General features: G+C 43.2%; 1 protein-coding gene across 1 annotated transcript in view; it reads right to left on the bottom strand.

Moving 5' to 3' along the window:
* Window positions 1-22,582, bottom strand: part of LOC109910785 (cytochrome P450 2F3-like) — a 35,322-nt gene that overhangs the window by 9,492 nt on the left and 3,248 nt on the right. The window contains exons 2-6 of the mRNA XM_020510027.2: window positions 10,522-10,684; window positions 9,133-9,282; window positions 4,854-5,014; window positions 1,894-2,070; window positions 655-796 (exon numbers count right to left, since the gene is read on the bottom strand). Of these exons, the coding sequence (XP_020365616.2) occupies window positions 655-796; window positions 1,894-2,070; window positions 4,854-5,014; window positions 9,133-9,282; window positions 10,522-10,684 (793 nt within the window). The remainder of the gene's footprint in view (window positions 1-654; window positions 797-1,893; window positions 2,071-4,853; window positions 5,015-9,132; window positions 9,283-10,521; window positions 10,685-22,582) is intronic.

The following is a 22,582-nucleotide window of genomic DNA, read 5'->3' on the forward strand; positions in this document are numbered from 1 at the left end:
GGCGGGTTTGCATCGGCGTCGGCGGTGGGCGGAGTTGCGTCGGCGGTGGGCGGAGCGGGGTAGGCGGTGGCAGCAGCGGTGACGGTAGGTTCGTCTTCAGTGTCTGTGGTGTTGGCCTCGGAAATGGAGGCGTTGGCATCAGCAGCGATGGTGTTCGCTGTCCCGGAAGTATACTGTTCTTTTTGGGTTTGAAAGGGTTCATTCTGAGGCGTGCCACAAACTCTAACCCCTATGTTAATGTCATATGGATTTGTGGATAGAACAGCATTTGATCTCAGAGGGAGTGAGGCTTAACATCCAAGTCGTCAATCTCTGTAATAATGTCCATCATGTCAATGCAACTTGTAACTAGCTGTTGACATTCAATAAAATATCTTTTTAACTATATGAGTCTGTTTTAGTGAGAGCAGGACATGGTTTTCCCTGACCACACAAGACCATGAAGACCACATTGTTTCCTACACTTAAAGAGGATGTTGGCAGCAACCTTTGCCAGGAACAGCAGCTCACACAGCATAGTGAACTGGCATGCCCACACAAAGTGTAGGACTTCACCTGTAACACACACTAACATATTTACTGCCATGTGCACTGGGCACCCTGAAATATACAAAACAAATAGTTAATGAGTATACAATGACTGTTCATACCCACCCTGGACATCTGGGTACTTCAGGAATAGCAGGAATCCCCATCTCATGGTGGAGCTGGTGGTGTCTGTCCCAGCCAGAAATATGTTAAATGTGGACAGAAGAAGGTTTTCATCGTTGAATTCAGATTTGGGGTTGTCTTCCTCCTGGGAGTAAAGAAAGCAGGAAAGCAATGATAAAGAATGCAACTCACCATAAAATCAGATTAATGGGCAACAGTTACTACTCAACTATTTGGGGATGCCTTGGGTGGTGCTCCTTAACCCTGGCCAGAGGCAATAAGGGACAACAATAGTGTTCTGCAGTTCTCTGGGTACTGATCATCTGAACTGGATCTATAATGTTGCTATTGAGCTGTCGCTGTTTTTGCCCTTGGCAATACCAATGGTTTACTGTAATAATATAATTATTGAGAAAGCCACATTTAAGAAGCACCTTTCAAGTCTTCAGAATGTCCCAAGCTCACAAAGTCATTTTGAAGGATAGTAACTGCAGCTATGTAGACAAACACAACAGTCAATTTGTCACACTGAAATCTAACAGTGAATTAAAAGGATGGCCAATATTTTATATTAATTGGAGTTGTCAGCTAGGGAATAAATGCAAGGATGGGAGAACATTCTTGTTTATTAATTGAATATTGCCCTTGGGATCCTTTATGCTAACTATATTTTTTACTTACTCACTTATGATGGCTGTCATTCATTGCCCATCTCCAAGTTGCACTTTAAGAAGATGATGGAGGCATTCTCCTTGAACCACTTCAATCTCTTGTTCCCTATGTCTTTTAGGGAAGGAAATCTTCTGTCTTTACCCGGGGGCTACATGTGACTCCAGAGCCACAGCAATGTGGTTGACTTTTACGTGCCTTCTGAAATGGCCTGGCATGCCACTCAGGGGTTCAAGCACATGGGCACCAAATGTTGGCCTTGCCTCATGCCATGAAATCATGCTCACTCTCACTGAGCATTTTATTAAAAATGTATTGATTTAATTTAGATTAGCCAATGGGATTTGAACTCTTGCCTCTGAAATGTTAACCTGGGTCCCTAGATTTCTAGGCCAGCAACATCCCAAAACTCCTTCATTTCCCCACTTATCCAATGACTATCCTCTTCTTTCCATTGCTTTGAATGAACCAGAGTTCAGGCAGCCTTTTGGTAGACAGTTCAGTAGCTCAAAGACCAGAGTTTCTGGTAAAGGTCGATAATTGACAGAACTTATTCAAAATTTGTTTACAAACCTCTTTCATTTTGGCGAGGAAACTAGCAGTGAAATCCTGGGGCCTGTCTTTGGTGTGTGTGTCTTTGTGATTTTGGATCATTTCTCTCAGGAAACCTTTTATTTTAGCCGCATTTTCGAAAAGCCTGTTGTGAGGGCCTGGGAGGTGATCCAAAAGGCTTGGAAGTAAATCGTACAGCTGTAGAAATGAAAGAACACAAGAAATAGGAATGAGTTGAGTTAGGGCGGGAGGAATACCTTTCTGTGGAGGCTGGAAAAATCAAAGCCAAATAGCATGAGGTGAAATTTTTACCCATCACTTGATATTGGTTTGTCTGAAGACAAAAATACAAAAATGTGGATTTATATTGCATCTTTCATTATGTCAGGATGTCCCAAGGTACACTATAGCTATTGAAACACTTTTTCTGAAGTGTAGTTACCATTCTAATGTTGGAAACAGGGTAACCAATATTACACATCGTAAGATCCCATAAACAATAATCAGATAGTGATCAGATTATCTGATTTATATGTTACTCAGGATTAAATGCTGGCCTACTTCCATAAGTACAACAAAATTGCTTACATCTACCAAAGAGGTCAGGTGGGCCTTAGTTTAACTTCTCCCTTGTAAGACAATACCTCTGACATTGTAGCAGTCCCTCAGTAATACACCAAGATTGTCAGTCTAGACTGCACGTTAGTGTTTCTAAAGTGGAGTTTGAAGTGGAGTAACTATATGACTTAGGGGTAAGAACAGATCTTAACCAGTGTATAATAGTTAGTTGTCCTCAGTGTGGGACTGCTAGACTTGATGTGCCACATGGTGGAAAATGTCAACACTTGCTGTTTATAGATTTACACCAGACCCTTTAGGAAGGACTGCTGAGCAATCCCACCCCAAAATTACTCAACACTGTGTATGAGGCTAGATGAGAAATTTAGCAGGAAATTAGTCCATTAAGAAAAAGAGTGTTTGTCACATCAATGGTAGTGTTCAGCACCATGGAGGGGTTGATGGGGGTTACTCTTGCTCTGAATCGACATTGGTTTCCACTTTTTTATTCAGTCCTGTCCATAACATTCTGGGACCGCTTTCCTTCTCTTCTACCAGCTGCCATCAACTTTAAGGTGAAACACATAAGCTTAAGAAATAGGAGCAGAAATGGACCATTCAGCCCATTGAAAATCACTCTACCATTCAATAAGATCATGGTTGATCTTCTACCCCAACTCCAATTTCACACCTGATTCCCTATCTCCCTCAATTCCCATAGTGGCCAAAAATCTATCTCAGCTTTAAATATATTCATTCAACCTTTCACAGCTCTCTGGAGTGGAGAATTCTGAAGATTAACAGCACTCTCTGAGTGGAAAAAAATTCTCATCTCAGTCCAAATGGCTGGCCCCTTATCGTGTGACAATGACTGTGGCAATAGGGTCCCTAAACAGGGGAAAACACCCTCTTTGTATTACTCTATCAAATTCTCTAAGGAGTTTATACATTTCAATGAGATTACCTCTCATTCTTCCAAGCTCCAGAGAATGTAGTCCATTCTACTCTCTTGCCATACTGTTAACGGCAGAATTCAATCAAATACAGAAATCAATACATAAATTCCAATATTTATAAGAATTTCCACCGGAGATATCCAATACAGCCTTAGCACCGGGGCAAGGCTATAGGAGTAACATGGAGATGGAGGCAGCTGGTTATGCCAAGATTTCTTGGCAAAAGCTCACATACTAACCAGTCTCCCAAACTGTGGGTATCATCATTAAGAGATGATGGTCACCACATCTTGTTACCAGTGAAATCACAGATGACGTGGTAGAGTTTTAGGGGATGAGTCATTCAAAAGTGAGACACGCTGGGGCAAGGCGAGGCTGGAGGTGAGGCACAGGTGTGGAAGCACACCTGAAGAACAGGGGCAACATGACTCAAACTGCTACCTACAGCCTTGTGTGTAGAATAAAATTTGGACCATGTGAAGATACACATAGCCAAGATACTGAGCCACAGTGAGAACATCCTACGGGCATTACAGAGGGAGTAGGAAAGATTCAGGAGAATGATTCCAGGAATAAGGAACTTCAGTGGCGCAGATAGATTGGGCAAGAGAAGGCTGAGATGAGGTTTGATAGAGTTGTCAAAAAACAGCAAAAATGTGGATAGAGTAGAGGCCAGGATGACAGCAAAAAGAGTGTTAGCAGCTCTGGTTGGGATTTGGATTACTCTGTTTGACAGTGCATGAAGGAAGATTCAATCGAAGGTTTCAAAAGAGATTTGGATCATCTTCTGAAAAGGAAGAATGTGCAGAGCTACGGACAAAAGGTGGCAGTGAGAAGAGAGGAGGGGAAATGGCATCAGATGAACTGCTTTTACAGAGCGCCAGCAACAGCTTGATGGGTTGTGATATTCAATGAGTCTGACAGACATATAGAAAACACTCCTATGAATCATATAGGAAACAAATAAAGAATTCCCAGGCAGAACAAGTTATAGATATCTGTAGAAAACACTCCTATGAATCATATAGGAAACAAATAAAGAATTCCCAGGCAGAACAAGTTATAGATATTTAGTCTCAATATTTTATGAATGGTACAGATTGTTCTTTGATGAAACAATTTACAATTATCGCATTCCACCTTTTGGTAATGATATTTTAAAAAATGTTAGTAGGGTGGAAAGGTGATGGGGAACTTTAATTTTCTTTATTCTGAGCTCAGAGTTCCCATTAAACTTTCATCTCCTTATTCAGTGAATTAGAAACCAACACTATTGAGATTAATTGAAAATATTGGTGAGTTCTGGGGTGTATGCACGCTATATAAGTGTCCTGGAACAAGTTGTCACTCTCAGAATTCAAAGGTATTTGTCAGTGGAGCCTGGTACTATTGACTAACAAACAAGTGAAGGCAGACAGACAGAGACAGAGAGATGCAGAAAGTAAACAGTGGCAGCAGTTGACTTACCTGCCCCCAGGGGCTGCTAATGACTCTCATGTTTTCTGTGATCATGTCCAGCAGAGTGAGCAGATTCTTATCTGTATAATCGAACCGGTTCCCAAAGACAACGGCACACATTATGTTAGCGGTGGCGCAGGTCAAATGGAACGTGGGGTCAAAGGGTGACTCTGGTGAGACAATGTGAGTTGGTTAATGCACAGCACAGCAAAACAAAACATCAGGGGGAGTGGGTTGTTCTGAAGTGGGAAGGAGTGAGTGTAAGGCTTAATCTGCCGAAGTTGTCTTGGTGTGGGGGTAGGTGGGGAATCATTGTTTAAAACAGTTTACAATGGCTCAGTGGTTAGCACTGCTGCCTCACAGTGCCAGAAACCCAGGTTTGCTTACACCCTGGGGCCAATGCCTGTGTGGAGTTTGCACATTCTCCCCGTGTCTGTGTGGGTTTCCTCCGGGTGCTCCAGTTTCCTCCCACAGTCCAAAGATGTGCAAGTTAGGGAAACTGGCCATGCTAAATTGTCCATAGTGTTCAGGGATGTGTAGATTAGGTGGGTTACAGGGGGATGGGTCTGGGTGGGATGCTCTGAGGTTTGGTGCTGGCTTGTTGGGCCGAAGGGCCTGTTTCCACACTGTAGGGATTCTATGACTCTATGAAGGCTATATTGGATTGTCCAGTAGCATAAAACAAGCAGCTGATTGAAAAGGAGTCAACATTTGATGGGCCAAAAGCACAAAACAAGTAACATCTAATTGGCTGATGGTTTAGAACAGGTGACAGTTACCCATTATGGACCACAGTACATTTCCTACCTACAAACTTAAACCAATCCATCAGTTTCTTTCAAAGAGCTGACACAGACATAATGAGATGAATGGCCTCCTTCTGTGCTGTGTCATGCCCAGTTACAGGCTTGTGATATTCTGAGCTTTCAGTCAATACTTTAAAAATTGGATACAAACTTGTATGGCTGCTGCACATTTATGGCCTTTAGCATCAAGACTCCAGCGAATTAAATATGAACATAGGTTAGGATATACCATGGCTGTCAGTGGAATTCACACGTCTCCTTATTTAAGGGTGGGTCAACACTAAAGTTTCAGACTGTTTCATACCAGAGAATAGGGAAGATCAAAACTCAATTTGTGGCAGATGAAAGTAAATGTCCATTATCAACTACCCTCTATCACAATAACTTCCTCTATCCAAATTAAATGAGGCCTCAGAAGTGTTAATCAACAACACAGGATGTGGAATCAATGTGTACACATGGTGAAACACGCATATTTTCTTCATCTATTTATAAGATCAACAAAGTTGTACGTGCAAAACTATCAGAACCATCTGTTCAGCTAGACTGCAAGTCAAACCTGGAAGCTAGCTGCAAGGCATCAATCAGCCAGAGTACTCAACCTGTTCCAGTCAAAGCGAAGTTGAACAGAATCGCTGGCAACAATACATCCAGACTTGATGAGCTCAATGCATTCAATGCTCACTTTGAACAGAAGTTCAGTGAAACATTGTCAGCTGTCCCAACAGCCTGTACCCACGGTCACTGCTGCAGACGTTTGATCAGCCTTCTCAAGTGTGAAACCACAGAAAGTCACTGGCCCAAATGGAGTCCATGGCTGAGTGCTCAGTATTCGCAGACATCTTTAGCCTTTCCTTACTACAATCTGAAGTCCCCGCTTGCTTCAAGAAGACCACCATCATCCCAGTGCTAAAACAAAATTATGCAGTGTGCCTCAAATGACTACTGCCTGGTGGCTCTGACCTCCATAACTAATAAGTGCAATGAGGGGTTAGTCATGGCTCACATCAACTCCAGCCTAGCAGCCTGCCCTGATCCTTTGCAATTCACCTACCGTCGCAACAGGTCCACCATATCCCTGGCCCTACACTCATCCCTGGAATATCTAGATAACAAGAATACCTATGTAAGGCTCCTACTTATTGACTACAGCTCTGCCTTCAACACCATAATTCCAAACAAACTCATCTCTAAACTTTAAGACCGAGGTCTCGACTCCCACTTCTGTAACTGGATCCTCGACTTCCTGATCCATAGACTGCAATCAGAAACGATAAGTGACAACACGACCTCCACGATAATCCTCAACACCTGTTTCTCACAAGGCTGTGTACTCAACCCCTTATTGTACTTCTTATACACTCACGACTGTGTGGCCAAATTCCACCACCCCCAGCTGACTCCATTTGCAAGTTTGTTGATGACACCACTATTATAGGTCAGATCTCAAACAACGACAGGACAAAATACAGGAAAGAGACTGAGTGCTTAGTGGCGTTGTGTAAAGACAATAATTTCTCCATTAACGTTTGCAAAACAAAGGAGCTGGTCACTGATTTCAGGAAGTGGAGTGAAGGGCACACCCCTGTCTGCATCAATGGTGCTGAGGCAGAGATAGCCAATTCCTGGAGTGTCCAGTTCCTGGGAGTGACGATCACCAACAATCTGTCCTGGTCAACCCCATGTCGATGTGACAGTCATGAAAGCACAACAATGTCTCTACTACCTCAGGAGGCTAAGAATATTTGGCATGTCCACAAAGACTCTTAGCAATTTTTATAGAGAAAGTAGGAACTGCAGATGCTGGAGAATCTGAGATAACAAGGTATAGAGCTGGATGAACGCAGCAGGCCAAGCAGCATCAGAGGAGCAGGAAAGCTGACGTTTCGGGTCTAGACCCTTCTTCAGAAGTTGTACCACAGATAGCCTCATATGTGATTGTATCAGAGCATAGTATGGCAACTGCTCTTCCCAAGACTGCAAGAAACCACAGAGGGTCACAAACACAGCCCAGTCCATGAAGCAAACCAGCTTACCATTCACTGACTCCATCCATACTTTGCACTGTCTCAGGAAAGCAACCAACATAATCAAAAGACACCTCCCACCCTGGTTGTACTCTCTTCCACCCTCTTCCGTCTGGCTGAAGACACAAAAGTGTGAATACACGTACGAATAGATTGAAGAACAGCTTCTTTCCCACTGTTAGCAGACTTTTGACCAGGACCTCTCAACTGTTAATTCTAATCTCTCTTTCTGCACCTTCTCTGTGGCTGTAACACTGTATTCTGCACTCCGTTCTGCCACCCTGATGCACTTTGTGTGGTACGATCTGCCTGTGTACCATGTAAAACAACACTTTTCACTGTATCTTGGTACGTGTGATAACTATAAATTAAACTAAATCAAACTCAAACTCAAAGTTAACCTGAGAATCAGCTTCCTAGGTACTTAACTCCAAGAAATCTCACAACCTACTGTGAATCCTTTGCTTTATGAGACCTTCCCTTCACTGTTAAAGCCCTAATTCTATTCACAAATCCACAGGCCTGCCATTTGGGAGACCAGAGATTGTAACTCTGAGAGGAAGTTAATTGTAATCTGTAAAGGTCTACTACTTTTATCTGTATCCAAATTTTTGTGTGTCTGGATGTCTGTGTGAAATTGGGTGTGTGATGTTGCATTTACTCAAGGTGAAGGCTTTGGTGTCGTGGTAGAGTCTTTGGACCAGTAATCCATAACTCCAAGCTAAAATTCTGGGGTCATGGGTTGAAATGACAAATGGTGAAATTTGAATCCAATAAAAATCTCAGATAAAGAGCTAACCTAATAGCAACATGTAATCCATTGTCATAAAAGAAAAATCTGGTTCACTGGTGTTCTTTAGCAAAGGAAATCTGCCATCTTTACTTGGTCAAGCCTGTACAGGATTCCAGACGCATAGCAATATTGTTGACTCTTAAGGGCAGTTATGGATAGGCAATAAATGCCCATATCCCATAAATGACAAAGAAAGAAAAAAAGCATTAAGGTAAGGGTATGAGAACAAAACACTATCTGTTGTTACTGCACTAGAATAAGAAATTAGAGCCACTGATTTCATCAGTGTGTGCTTGAACTGGAACTCAGCGTCCAGTCTGCCATGTGCATAACTATGCATATGCCTCATGCTCACTGCCTCGTTGGCCCACTCCCTACTCCTTAATGCCTCACTCTCACTCACTGTTCCCTCACCCATGGAGAATTGTAAGCAGGGAATAGGATGGTAGGCAGAAAGGAGGCAGTGAGAAGTCTGGAATAGAATGGCCAAGCTGATAGTGAAAAGGTAGCCAAGTATTAGGAGTGACATTACCACTTGGCTGACTTTCCCCAACACCTTGGAGTTTACATCAGCTACACTGCTGACCTTGATACCACAGGTTATGGTCTGAATGTCATGTGCATTTGGTGTTCAATGTTCTGGTCTGAGAGGAGCCACTAACCTTCAGTTCTCCGGAAGACTTCCACCAGGCACTCTGCCTCTTGCTGGACGAAACTCTGCAGCGTCTTGGATCCTCTCCCAAAATTTTTCAGCATCTTGATAGCAAAATTCCGAAGCTGGAGTGAGCGGTGCCCATTGCTGCTGGCAATTCCTGGAAGTACAGACAGACAGAGTGTGGTTTGATTTAGATAGAAAAAAGGAGGAGAATTTTGAAGGGATGCTCTCCATCTTTTCTTATCACTTCAGTAGACCAAGCTTTTGTTTTGGTTTTCTGGCATTTAAGAGGGTCCCCACTGATGTGGCAAGGCCCAAGAGGAAGAATCAACAGGTAGTACGTTGCCCTACTGTCTGTACTTCACACTGGCTCTCAAGCTGCATGTCAGAGAAGGTCAAAAAGGGATGGGTTAGCCTCTGACCTTGCACCTGCTGACTGCTGTGTTCAAAATCAGTGTGCTGGTGGCCATAACGGAGATTGGTGGGACTTGTTCATGTCTCTGTGTGTGCATGGTAAAGGTTGGGTTACGTTGAATTTACTGCACAGATACACACCATTCAGCCCAACTCACCTGTGTTAGAGTTCTTATGGAGGTTTATGAAGTTTCTTCTCACTTAAAGTAAGCTCACCCAAGCAGCATAACCTTCTATTCTTTTCTCATGCACGCAAGCAGTTTCCACTAAATATCCCCCTTAAGGGTAGGGAAGGGACATGGGTGTGGTGGTGAAACTCTGAATCTGCACTTTCTACTGCCGCTGCTCAGCTAGAATACGGAGGTCACTGAAGAAGTAATGACGCAAAAATGTGCTCCTGGCTGTAGATTCTGTTTTCATTACTCAGCCACCTTCACAACGGACAACGTCAGTGCCTACACATTCTTCAATTTTCAACCTGCAGCCTCCATGTCAACGACTACTCATCCAGATAATGTGGGAAGGCTGAGCTTTAAGGTTATTGACAAATGAGGGTGGGTGAAGAAAAAGAGGGTTGTGTGGGAGGAGCAATTCAAATGAAAAGGGAAAAGAGACATAATCAAACAAGAAACAGAAAATGATAAAGAGAGGAAGTTGGCATTTTTGTTTGTAATAACGTTAGGTGGGAATGAAATTGGGTTACTGCAGTGGGATTGTAATGTTCTGCGTCGTATCCAAATTTCTGTTTTCTCAATTTTACCATTAATTTGTTTCAGGCAAAAATTAATTTGACTCCCACGGTACATTAAGTGGAATTGGAAATAAATCAGAAAGAATGGCATTACCGAATTACAAGGCATCTGGTAGATGGAGGACGAATTAAAGGGACAGTTTCATGGAGGCAGAACACGAGACATGGTATACATAGAAATATACAGGTATGAGGAAAGACTTGGGGCTTAACATGTCCCTTTGTTCTTACCATATCCATTTGTGATCTTCCTGATTGATGGGACTGTTCCTCTGGCTCCAAAATCATCTGCTCGATTGACTAATGCTTCCTTCACGGTTTCATAGCCGCACAACACCACTGCAGGACGTGGTCCAAGCCAGACAGTGAACACTGAACCATACTTCTTGGCCAACTGTAACAACCAGGAAATGGGAACTAATTTCCGTGAAATGAGAGGTGCAATCTAATTAATCGTGGCTACTTGCAAATAAGAAAACCTTACATGAACAAATGAACTCACTTGAGGGCAACAGCTTTGCTACAACCCCCCCACCCTCGTCAGACTGAGCACAATATTGGTAAATCTCAAGCCCACTTCCTGTCCTCAGGAAATCCTTCCTCCAGAAACTTGACAGCATCAAGGACAAACCAGCCCACACTGCAACCACTCACCGAGGCTGCTTCGACAGCACCCAACAAACAGACAACCTGGTCCCACTAGAAAAACAAGGGCAGCAAGTACATGGGATCGCCATCATCTGCAAGTTCCCCTCGAAGCCATACACCATCCTGGCTTGGAAATATATTGCTGTTCCTTCACTGTCATTGGAACAAAATCCCAGAACCCCTTCCTGATAACATTATTGTTGGCTCTATGCCACATGGACTGTAGCAGCTCAAGAAGACGGCTCACCACCACCTTTTCAAAAGCATTGAGGACTGGACAATAAATGCTGGCCTGATCAGTAACAGCCATATCTCGTGAAAGAATGCTCGCTACTTGCAGCAAATTGGCCATAGACGTGATGAATTGATACTCTGCTTCATCAGGTGAGATATTTTCATTAGGACCTGTGGCAATGCAATCAACCGAGCGTGTGGTTTCAGACTCGGTTTGAGAAAATCTGTGGTTGTGTCAAAAGCAGAAAATCCATAGGAGAAACAACCCTTAACATTAAATGACTTGTATAAGCCTTATTCCATTAAGGTATCCAGTAAAGAGACCCCCTTTTTTTTTCATTCACGGGCTAAGGGTGTCACTGGCTAGGCTAGCATTTACTGCCCATCTCTAATAGCCCAGAGGGCAGTTAAGAGCCAACCACATTGGTGTGGGTCTGCAGTCACATGTAGGCCAGACTAGATGAGGATGGCAGTTTCCTATCCTAAAGGACATTAGTGAACCAGATGGGTTTTTCCAACAATGAACAATGGATTCACGTTCATCATTAGGCTCTTAATTCCAGGTTTTTATTGAATTCAAATTCTATCATCTGGCCTGGTAGGATTTGAACCCAGGTCTCCAGAACATTACTGAAAACAATAAATGCTGGAGATCACAGCGGGTCAAACAGCATCCATGGAGAGAGAGCAAGCTAATGTTTTGAGTCTAGATGACTCTTTACCAGAGCAGTACAATTGCTGCAGCTGCTGGAATTTGTTCTTCAGATTAACAGTCTCTGGATTAACAGTCACTTCGCCATTGCCTCCCCATTGAAGCAAAGAAAAATATGTTAAAATATTTCAGTTCATTTACCACACTGGATGCTGTGTACTTACCAGTTGTTACTTCTAGAGCTATTCTTCAACAGAGCTGCTGTCACAGCGAACTGTGTAGCAGAGGGAAGTAAGTGGGTCTTTGATGTCCTGACTATCAATTTAGGCAGGAGCTGGGCCCTGTTCACTAGGGCCTTGGGTATTCGCCAGCAGACAATGTTCCTTGGAGTACACCAGGCAGACCCTATAGGGATCCCTGGAGACTAGAAGCCAAACCCTTGGCAGACCTGCGTGTTGGTGTGAGTGGGGTGGGGAAGAGTGGCAGTGGGACAGAGAGAGAGAGAGAAACAGAGAGAGAGAGACAGAGAGAGAGACAGATAGAAAGAGAGAGACAAAGACAGAAATTCTGGGGCTTGTGATTTTCATGAGTTACACTGTAGAAGGGCTCCAGTCTCAAATGTTGGCTATGGATATCAATCGTGAATAGTTTCTTTCTCAGAGTTACCTTTTTCCATTAATGTTGAAAAAGATTGAAGCCATTGGATTAAAGGATCCCTGTTTTATAACCTTTGTGTAGTCTGTGTCCTTGAGCCTCATGTTACACAGTGGAAATCTGCACACCTTCAGCCCTTTCTCTCAAACCTTGCACACCTCTTGGAGACTTCTACAAGACTCACTCCATCCTTTGCAGATATTTTATGACATGACGAGCCAATATGGTGACATGATCACCACAAGTTTGATGTGCATCAAAATCCCTTTGGACAACGCTGTCATGGAGGTTGAATATATTCACTACTCAAATTTGAACTCCAAGCAAATAAAAATATATAGGGTTTGGGTAGGAAGCTGGAGTCAGGTAGTAAGTAAGTGATAGGGGGGTGATGGCCTAGTGGTATTATCGCTGGACTGTTAATCCAGAGACCCAGATAATGTTACGGGGACCCGGGTCCGAATTCTGCCATGCCAGATGGTGGAATTTGAATTCAGTAAATATCTGGAATTAACAATCTAATGATGACCGTGAATCCATTGCTAATTGTTGGGAAAAACCCACCTGGTTCACTAATCCCCTTTAGGGAAGGAAACTGCCATCCTTACCTGGTCTGGCCTACCTGTGACTCCAGACACACAACAATGTGGTTTGACTCTTAACAGTCCTCTGGGCAACTAGGGATGGGCAATAAATGCTGGCCTAGCTAGTGACACCCTCATCCCATGAATAAATAGAGAAAAAGACCCACTGTGATGTTACTGAATGGTGCAGCAGGCTCTCAAGGGGCCAAATGACCTACTTTAGTTCCCATATTTTATGTTCTTGAGATCTTATTGATCTCAGCAGGGTTGCAACATTTGGGCCTCAGGATATTAAGGTGAAGCCGTAGGGGGATCTCTCTCCTCATCCTGTCTTCTTTTGATATTCTAGTGAGTCTCACGTTGAGTACAGAGATCTCCAGCATCTGCAAAGCAGGCAGACAGGTGCTCTCAGCACATGCATCAGGAGGAAGATAAGCAAATAGCTCAACATCTGGAGACCACACTCCTGTGTCTCCTTGAGAATAGAAGATTAAGGGACAAACCATTTGAAGCATTTAAGATGATTAAAAGGATTTTAGGATGAAAGAATAGTGTGAAACTATTTCCTTTGTTGGCAGCAGTCCAAAAAAACTGGGCATAATCTCAAAATTTGACTCAGGCAACTCAGCGTTTCTGCACACAAAGCGTAGTAGAAATCTGGAACTCTTGCCTCTGAAAAGTTGTGGAGGCTTTTATGGGGAAGGGGAAGCAATGATGATTGAACATGTTAAAATTGAGGTGGATACATTTTTGTTATGTACAGGCATTCAGGGTTATAGAACCAAGGCAGCTAAACAGGGTTAAGGTACAAGTTAGTCATGACCTAACTGACATGCAGAACTTGAGGGATTGAATGGCTTCTTCCCGCTCCAATACGGCTTTGATGAGGACTCAAGGGTTTCAGCAAAGGGATACAGGAAATAGGCCCAGGACATAAATGTGAATTTCTGGTTCATATTGCGAAATCACAAAGACACCAAATCAACTTGTCTACAATACATGATGCCTAAAGATTTTCCTTTATGTTCTATGAGCACCTCTGGAATTTATTGCCCATTCGCCTTCAGAAGATTGTAGCAGGATGCAAATAAGTGCTTACTTGGTGAAATAGCTGCACAGAGGCTGGCGTCCCATCACCAGGTCGCCCTTTACTTACATGTGCACAGTACATGGGCTCTGACCAGCCAGCTCAAAACCAGTGCCTTGACTGAGGAGACATTCTAAATCTCCTGTTTATGTCTGTCAGCCAGGGCTCCCTGATTGGACCAGGTTAACAACCCCAATCAAAGATCTTATAGTCAATGAGATCCACCCAGCCCTGGTTCCAATCATTACACTTGGCCTCTCAGTAGGGCAGTTAAGAGGCAGCCACCTTGCTGTGGGGACTGGAGTCACATGTAGGCACAGACTGTGTAAAGATGACAGGTTTATTTTCCCATAAAAGGACATCAGTGAACCAAGTCAGCATTTAGAATAAACTGACAACTTTGTGGCTACTTTTACTGATAACAGCATTTATTTTGATATTCTTTTCTCGTCAAATTGCAATTCTCAAATTACCGTTGGACATCTCTGAATTACTACACATAACATGACTGCTACGTACCACACCTTGGAATCAACAAAAGGTGAAGAAAATGTCTTCAGTCTTAGCACTTGGTACAACTTCTGAAAATTAGCACAACTTTAGGTATATTTGTGTGTGGATCTGCATAGATAAAAATACTTAATGATTTCCTGTGAAATTCTCATAGCCTTGCAAGTTACTCCCTCCTGTACTGGTGTCAGTGACACTGTCATGACTTTGCAGGTGGTCAATGTGCTGAAAGTTTGCAATACGTAATGGCCAATCACCAACTGCCACATATCAATATCTAATAAATTTTGTCATTGTGCAGTTGTTTTGTATCTTCAACATAATTCTGAAGGTTAGCATTGTATACAGGAATGGAGCTGTGGTATTTTCTCAAATGACCTATCCTATGCCTTGAGATATTTGGCACCTCTAATGGTATGTGGTACAGTGTAAGGGTTGTTTGAAGTAGTTTGCTGCTACCAATCCTCCTTTGTCTTAGACCTATCTAGGAGACAAGTTGAAATTTATTCGCAGGGATGTACACTACATCAACCATCATCTGTAGTCCTTCAGCTAGCTACTGAATGAAAAACACTCTTTGATCTGCTCAAAACTTGTTGGTCTTCCAGTGCAAAGAGTTGTCCTCAACCAAGTCTTCTGGACTGGCACATTCCAAGGTCCAAGATTACATGGTGAGGGATACATTAAGCTTGGGCCAGCCACTCCAGAGGCATAATGGGGAAAAATCTAAGGCTTCTCAGCCATACTGTACTGTAGGGCTGGAAACGGTAGAACGCCCCACCCCAGTTGGACTCTGTGTCTTACAAAAAATGTATATCAAAAAACTAATAAAAATGTATTGAGGTAAATCATAGTGCAGCATGGTGTACAGAGGAAAATGTTACATTTTTTGCATTTACTGGAATTTCACATTTGAATTGTCTCTACCCTAGGGGGTAGAGATGGAATGCATTTTTTAACTTCTAAAGCTTTTGCAATCCTATTTAGATCATGTCACATTGGGATAAGTTGAATGTAATTGCAAGTTACGCAAAATTCAAGTTGAAATGTGTTTATAATTTTCTTTAGAAATTTTAGGAATTAAGTACATTCTTGGCTCAGAAAGTAGTTAGCGGTAGATGATACACTAATTGTAGAGTATTATTCTGAAATAAAAGGTTTATTGCCACCACATTTGGCCTAATATAATTATAAAGACCTTAGGAAGCTGGTATTGATACACTACCAATGTTCCCATGCGCGTGTGCAACCGCTCTGATGTTCCACATGCAGCGATCGGCATCATCATGCCAATCTCAGCACTAACTTCTGATTCCAGACGCTGCTGCCGCACACAGGCCTTGGAGGCCCACATGCCCAATAAAAAAATTAGAGGGAATGCTGTTTACCCCTGTCACCTTCATGTTCCACTCCAAACCACACACCATCCTAACATAGAACTATATTGCCATTCCTTCACAGTCACTAGGTAAAATCCTAGAACTCTCTCTTTGGGTACTCTCGGTGTCCTTGAACTACATGGACTGCAATGGTTTAAGAAGGCAGCTCGCTGCCACCTTCTCAAGGCAATAGGGGCAGGCAATAAATGAAAGCCCACATCCTGTGAATGATTAATGAAGAATGTACTCCTTTTGAAAGCTGGAGTAGAATTCCTCACCTTAACCCACAGATTGTGTGTGAAAATCAGCAGAATTGGTGAAGCCAATGTAACATAAACATTAACCCCTTCAGAACCATTAACGTATACAACTGGAGACACTGGGAATAACTGCTCTTCCCATCTGAGCTATTGAAAACTAATTGCAGACAAACTCCCAACAAGCCTCACTGTGGGGATTTCCCAATTTTCTTCAAAGTACCACCAATCCCCACTTCTCCTTTACCTGCTCTTTGGTCCACCATTGATAGCCATGCCCTACCTGCCACACTCATGGAATAGAATAGTACTGAATGCCTCCCTCATTGACTGAGGTACCCAGAGGCAGAGGTCTGCTTCATGGATTTGGATAAGTACTTCAAGTAAAGCTGCCAATTGGAAAATTTGAGTCCTGACCTAAATAGTCCTGACCTAAATAGTCCCAGGAGGGACTAAGTCCTGAATATACCAGTCCAAGACTCTAGGTCAAAACAAAGAACAAAAACAAAGTTGCTGGAAAAGCTCAGCAGGTCTGGTGGCATCTGTGAAGGAGAAAACAGAGTTAACGTTTCAGGTCCGGTGACCCTTCCTCAGAACTGATGGTGGCTGGGAAAAAGTCAGTTTATATGCAGAAAATAGGGAGGTGGGTGGGGTAGGGAGTAAACGATAAGATAGAGCCCAAAGAGAGAGAAAGACAGTTGGACAGACAAAGGAGTTGCTAACGATCAGGCTGGGAGGGTGAGTAGTTGTTAATGGGGACTGTTAGTGACTAACAACAGGGGGTGGGTAATGGCAGGCTATGTGGTAACAAGGCCTGGTGTGTGGGGTGGGGGGCTGGGACATGGGAGAGTTTAGGCCCTAAAATTATTGAACTCAATATTGAGTCCGGATGGCTGTAGGGTCCACAAGCGGAAAATGAGGTGTTGTTCCTCCAGTTTGCATTGGGCTTCACTGGAACACTGTAGCAAGCCAGAGACAGAGATGTTGGCCAGGGAGCAGGGTGGTGCATTGAAGTGGCAGCCAACAGGTAGTTCAGGGTCTTTTTTGTGAGTAGAACGTAGATGTTCTGCGAAGCAGTCGCCAAGTCTACGCTTCGTTTCCCCAATGTAGGGGAGACCACATTGTGAGCAGTGAATGCAGTAGACTAGATTCTGGGAAGTGCAGGTGAAGTGTTGCTTCACCTGAAAGGTATGTTTGGGCCCTTGGATACTGGGGAGGGAGGAGGTAAATGCGCAGGTATTGCACGTTCGCTGGTTACAGGGGAAGGTGCCTTAGGGCTGTGGGAAGGTGTTGGGGGTGAAGGAAGTGTGGATCAGGGTGTCCCGGAGGGAATGGTCCCTGCAGAAGGCGGACAAGGGAGGGGAGAGGAATATGTGTCTGATGTGACATCTTGCTGGAGGTGGCAGAAATGGCGTCTGATGATCTCTAGGTCAATGGTCTGGTGCTCTAGTTACTAGTTCAATAATACAAACACTATTTATAGGCAAGTTCACTCCCTGCAGTTTTATTGCTAGCAAACACATTCAAAAATGTATTACACGCCCACTTTACCTCTCTGAACCCGTGTATCTCCTGCGTTAAGGGAAGCAATAGTCCCAGGAGACGACAGGCTGCTCTTTCAGATTACCACACCTCAGGCAAGTTGAGAAGGCAGAGTTTTCTTGGCTATTACAGGAACTGAACCCACACAAAGGTGTCATTCAGCATTGTGATCCAGCCACTCAGCCAACTGAACTAACCTCTGATTGAGGGCAACTATAGCCCACACAGTGCTATATCAGCTGTGATGAGTGAACAGAATGTTGAGGAGTTACTTGGAATGTTCATGTGGTATAGGGTCCAGTGTCACTTTTGGCCCATGGTGGAATTTCCAAATTAGGTACAGAAAAGTCTGAGTATGGGCTCTGAGTACAAGATTAACTTTGTCAAGTTAACAAGGACTGCTAAAGTGGATTGATTTGAGGTTGGTTAGCCTGACCTTAGTCATTGGTAAGATTTTAGAGTCCGTTCAGAGAGGATGAGATATCAGAGTACTTGGAAGTGCATGGAAACAGGGCGGAGTCAGCACAGCTTTGTCAAGGGGAAGTCATGACTGAAAAATCTGTTAAAATTCTTTGAGGAGGTAATCAGCAAATTAGACGAAGGAAAACCAGTGGATGTGATATATTTGGATTTCCAGAAGGCCTCTGACAAGGAGCTGCACAAGACACTGCTAAATAAGATAAGCGACCAATGTGTTACAGGCAAGGCACTGGGCATGGATACAGGATTGGCTGACTGGCAAAAGGCAGAGCGTAGGGATAAAGGGGTTTTTTCAGGATGGCAGCTAGTAACTATTGGAGTTCTGCAGGAGTCAGTTTTAGGATCACAACCATTCACATTATACATTAACAATCTGGGCAAAGGCACTGGGGGTGTTGTTGCTAAGTTTGCAGATGACACAAAGTGAGTGCAGGGACAGGCAGTGCTGAGGAAGCAGGGACGACGCAGAAGGACTTGAACATGCTAGGAGAGTGGGCAAATAAGTGGCAGATGAAATACAATGTAGGAAAGTGGGAGGTTATGTACATTATGTTAGTTGGCAGTTAGGAAGGCAAATACAACATTAGAATTCATTTCAAGACAGCTAGACTACAGTAGCAGGGATGTATAGCTGAGGCTGTATAAGGCTGTGGTCAGACTACACTTGGAATATGGTGAACAGTTTTAGACCCTGTACCTAAGGAAGGACATGTTGGCCTTGGAGGGGATCCAGAGGAGAAGATGGCAAGAATTATCCTGGGAATAAAGGGATTCTCAGGAGATTTGTGGTTGAGGACTCTGGGTCTGTACTCGATGGAGTTCAGAAGGATGAGAGGGTATCTCACTGAAATTTACAGAATACTGAGAGGTCTGGATAGACTGGATGTGGAGAAGATGTTTCCACTAGTAGGACAGACTAGGACCTGAAGGCCCAGCCTCAGAGTGAAGGGATGGCCTTTTAGAACTGAGATGAGGAGGAATTTCTTCAGCCAGAGGGTGGTGAATCTGTGGAACTCATTGCCACAGAGAGCTGTGGAGGCCAAGTCTTTGAGTGTCTTTAAGATAGAGATAGAAAGGTTCTTGATTGGTAAAGGGATCAAAGGTTGCAGGGAGAATGCAGGAGAATGAGGTTAAGAAACACACAAGCCATGATCAAAGGGCAGAGCAGACTTGATGGGCCAAATGGCTCAATTCTGCTCCTGTAGTTCATGGTCTTATGGATACAGCTTTTGCCCCACTTCTTTTAGAGTATTTTTTCTGTATCCCATTTTTGTATAATTTTTACCCAGTCAATCTCCTTGGGTGGTCTGGTAGACGGGAGGTGCAAGCTCATTAGCCTCTCTGTAAACACAGGAGGCACTCATGACCATTGCTTCTTGGAAAGGTTTCAATCATCTTTTTAGCTAGGCAATAATTAAGTCCTAAAGGGTTCTTCTGATTTCTCCCCTACCTCACCCCAATTTTTTCCGCTTTTCCTCATGGTGATCCTCTGCCACTTCACTCAGGTGGCTTTTCATCCTCTTGGAGTCCAGACAATGCATGTCATTTTGCGATTGGACTGTGGAGGCATTGCAGGTAAGCTGATTCCTCTGCTGTACTGGCATACAAACATGGTGAGGTGATTTATTTCCCAAAGATGTTAGCTCCAAGGAAGCTCTCCTGAAGCACACCAGGAGGGCAGTCATTAGGTTGATCCCCAACTAGGATAATAAACATGAGGGAGGACATGGGGGCCGTGTCATGTACAAACTGTTTCAACTGATTTCTGAAGGCTGTAGGGTCAGGAGCTGTGGTCTATGGTGGTGAGTGGAGCACCCACATACCTCCACCTCCTCCACTGATGACTGCAGGTATGTACAAGGAAGGAGGGTGCAAGTACCCTTTCCCACTCTTGAAAATATTCCTTAGGCCTAAGTGAGCCTAAACTTTCAACTTTAGCCTGAATGCCACAAGTCAGTCTCATTTCCATCAGAAACAGGAAGATCTGCTTGATGAGATCAGGGGTATCTGTGTGAATCTTATGTTGGGTTCTGACTGAGGGAACTGTTCTACTCCCTGGTCCCAGTGCATCCACCCCTCCAAAAATCCTCTACCCCTCCCCCCTGTACTATCAAATGGTCCAACAACTGTCTGGGGTTCTTTTTCTAATTGGAGGGAATTGACCTCTTGTAAACTTTTGCTAGCTCTTGTTACAGATAATGATGGTCCAGTGGGAATGTTACTGAACTAATGATCAACAGGCCAGGCTAATGATCTAGGGCATCATTTCAAATCTCAGCTTAGCACCTGGGATTTTTATAGAATCAATCTGTTTTGACACACCTCTAGGACAGGAACTTGAACTCAGACTTTCTGACCCAGAGGTATGACACTACCATAGCCCCACAAGTGCCCTACCCTCATCACCCGGGCAGTTTAATCTCTATTTTAATACATTTGGAATTGAAAGCTTCTCTCAGTAATAGTGGCCATGAAACTCATCTGATCCACTCACCTTTTGTAGGAAAGGAAAGCTGCAGTCCTTACCTGGCCGACATACAGCTGATTCGAGACTCAAAGCAATAAGACTCTTAACAGCTCCCTGAAGTGGCCTAGCAATGCACTCAGTTCAAGGGCATTTAGGGCTTTTCCCAATTTCTATAAAGCAGCCTGCATGAAGTTTAAACAAAACTGCTGTGACATAATCACCAACAGAACCAGTTCTAGTTTCTGTCAGATGCTAACTGATATTGCCCTCCCCCGCCATTTCATTCCTGGTATTTTAAATCAATGTGTGGGTCAACAATATGTTATCCATAGAGTTTAATGAATATAAATCTATTAATCCAAACAGCAGTTTTTCTTCAACAGATCTCGTTTGTACAAAACCTTTGGTTGTTATGTGACCATTTGTAAAATTTAAAAAAATGGTTTCTTATTGGACAGCTGGGGTCCATCTGAAAACCACCAGGGAGTTTGCAGTTTATACAGTGGAAAAATAATATTTGTCCAGAAAAACAAATAATCATTTACAGCAGGGGCTGTAAATGTATGACTCCCAAAATCCTCAGATGTTGCAACGTTGTGAGGCAGTCATTGAGGCAATTTGAGGTTTAATGTTTGAAACCATAGAGTCATACCAACTGTCGGATGATGGAGCATGGAAGGAAGCTATTCAGCTTACCGTCATTCTCTGAGACTTTACCGATTAATCACAATCCCGCAGTTTTTCACCATATCTCTGTAAATATTCCCCTTCAAGTATTTATCTGAATCCCCTTTGAAAGCTGCCACCAAATCTGTATTAATTTCAGCAGATATCTGGATGCACACTGCAGACTGGAATCTCTCAAGTAGCAGTAAGAAAATTTGTTAAACATTTATTCATGGTTCTGGGATCTTTCTTTGCCAATCAGCTGCTACTTTTTCTACCTTATAAAACACCAAAAATAAATGACTAGTTGGAACACACCCTATGTCTGTGAAAGACGTTGACATAATCTTTCTTTCTATTTTTCTAGTGTTCTGTTTTTAACCTACCCCTTTCTCTTTTCCTTTTGTCTTTTCTCTTTATTAACATCTTTATCAATCCATCTTTTCCTTTGCTCCCTGTGCCTATTGATTTTATCCTTGTCAGCCATCTTTCTTTCCTTTGCACTGTTCTATCTTTTCCTTCACTTCTTCCTCAATCACCTCTTACTCCTTATCCTCTGGTCTTTCTCTTCCTCCCTCCATCAGCTGTTGCCTTACTCTTCTTCTGGATCTCCCAAAGTCTCAAACTCCATAGTTGGTGGGTCGATATTTCTCTACTGCTGATGCATCACTGCAAGAATGGCTTACTGTCATCAGAAAAATTTAAATATCCCACTGCGGAACCTAATCCATGACCAGTTGGATCAAACCTATTATAAAAACTGATTTTACCATAACTGTTGCTTTCATACAACATCATCACCATCCCCACCCCTCATTCCCCTACCTTTCTAAGTTCACAACAATTAATGAGGAACTTCAGTTCAGGCAATTTTTCAATAAAAATATTCTTGGCTGTAAACTGTCATTGAAAGCCATCTGTTTTGCAATTATTGAACGTGTTCTTTATATGGCATAAAGAGTCACTGAGTTATGTTGATGAGGGCAGCTATCTGTTTGATCTGTTCATTTATTTGGTTTTAACTGGGGGAACAGGGGATACATCCAATTGGCATTAGTGCCCCTGGGCCAAGAAGCACTAAAATTTGTCAAAGCACTTTCTCATTAGTGAAATCCAAAGATTCTGTGAAGTG

Source organism: Rhincodon typus, chromosome 39 (genome assembly GCF_021869965.1).
Source record: "Rhincodon typus isolate 14 chromosome 39, sRhiTyp1.1, whole genome shotgun sequence".
NCBI lineage: Eukaryota > Metazoa > Chordata > Chondrichthyes > Orectolobiformes > Rhincodontidae > Rhincodon > Rhincodon typus.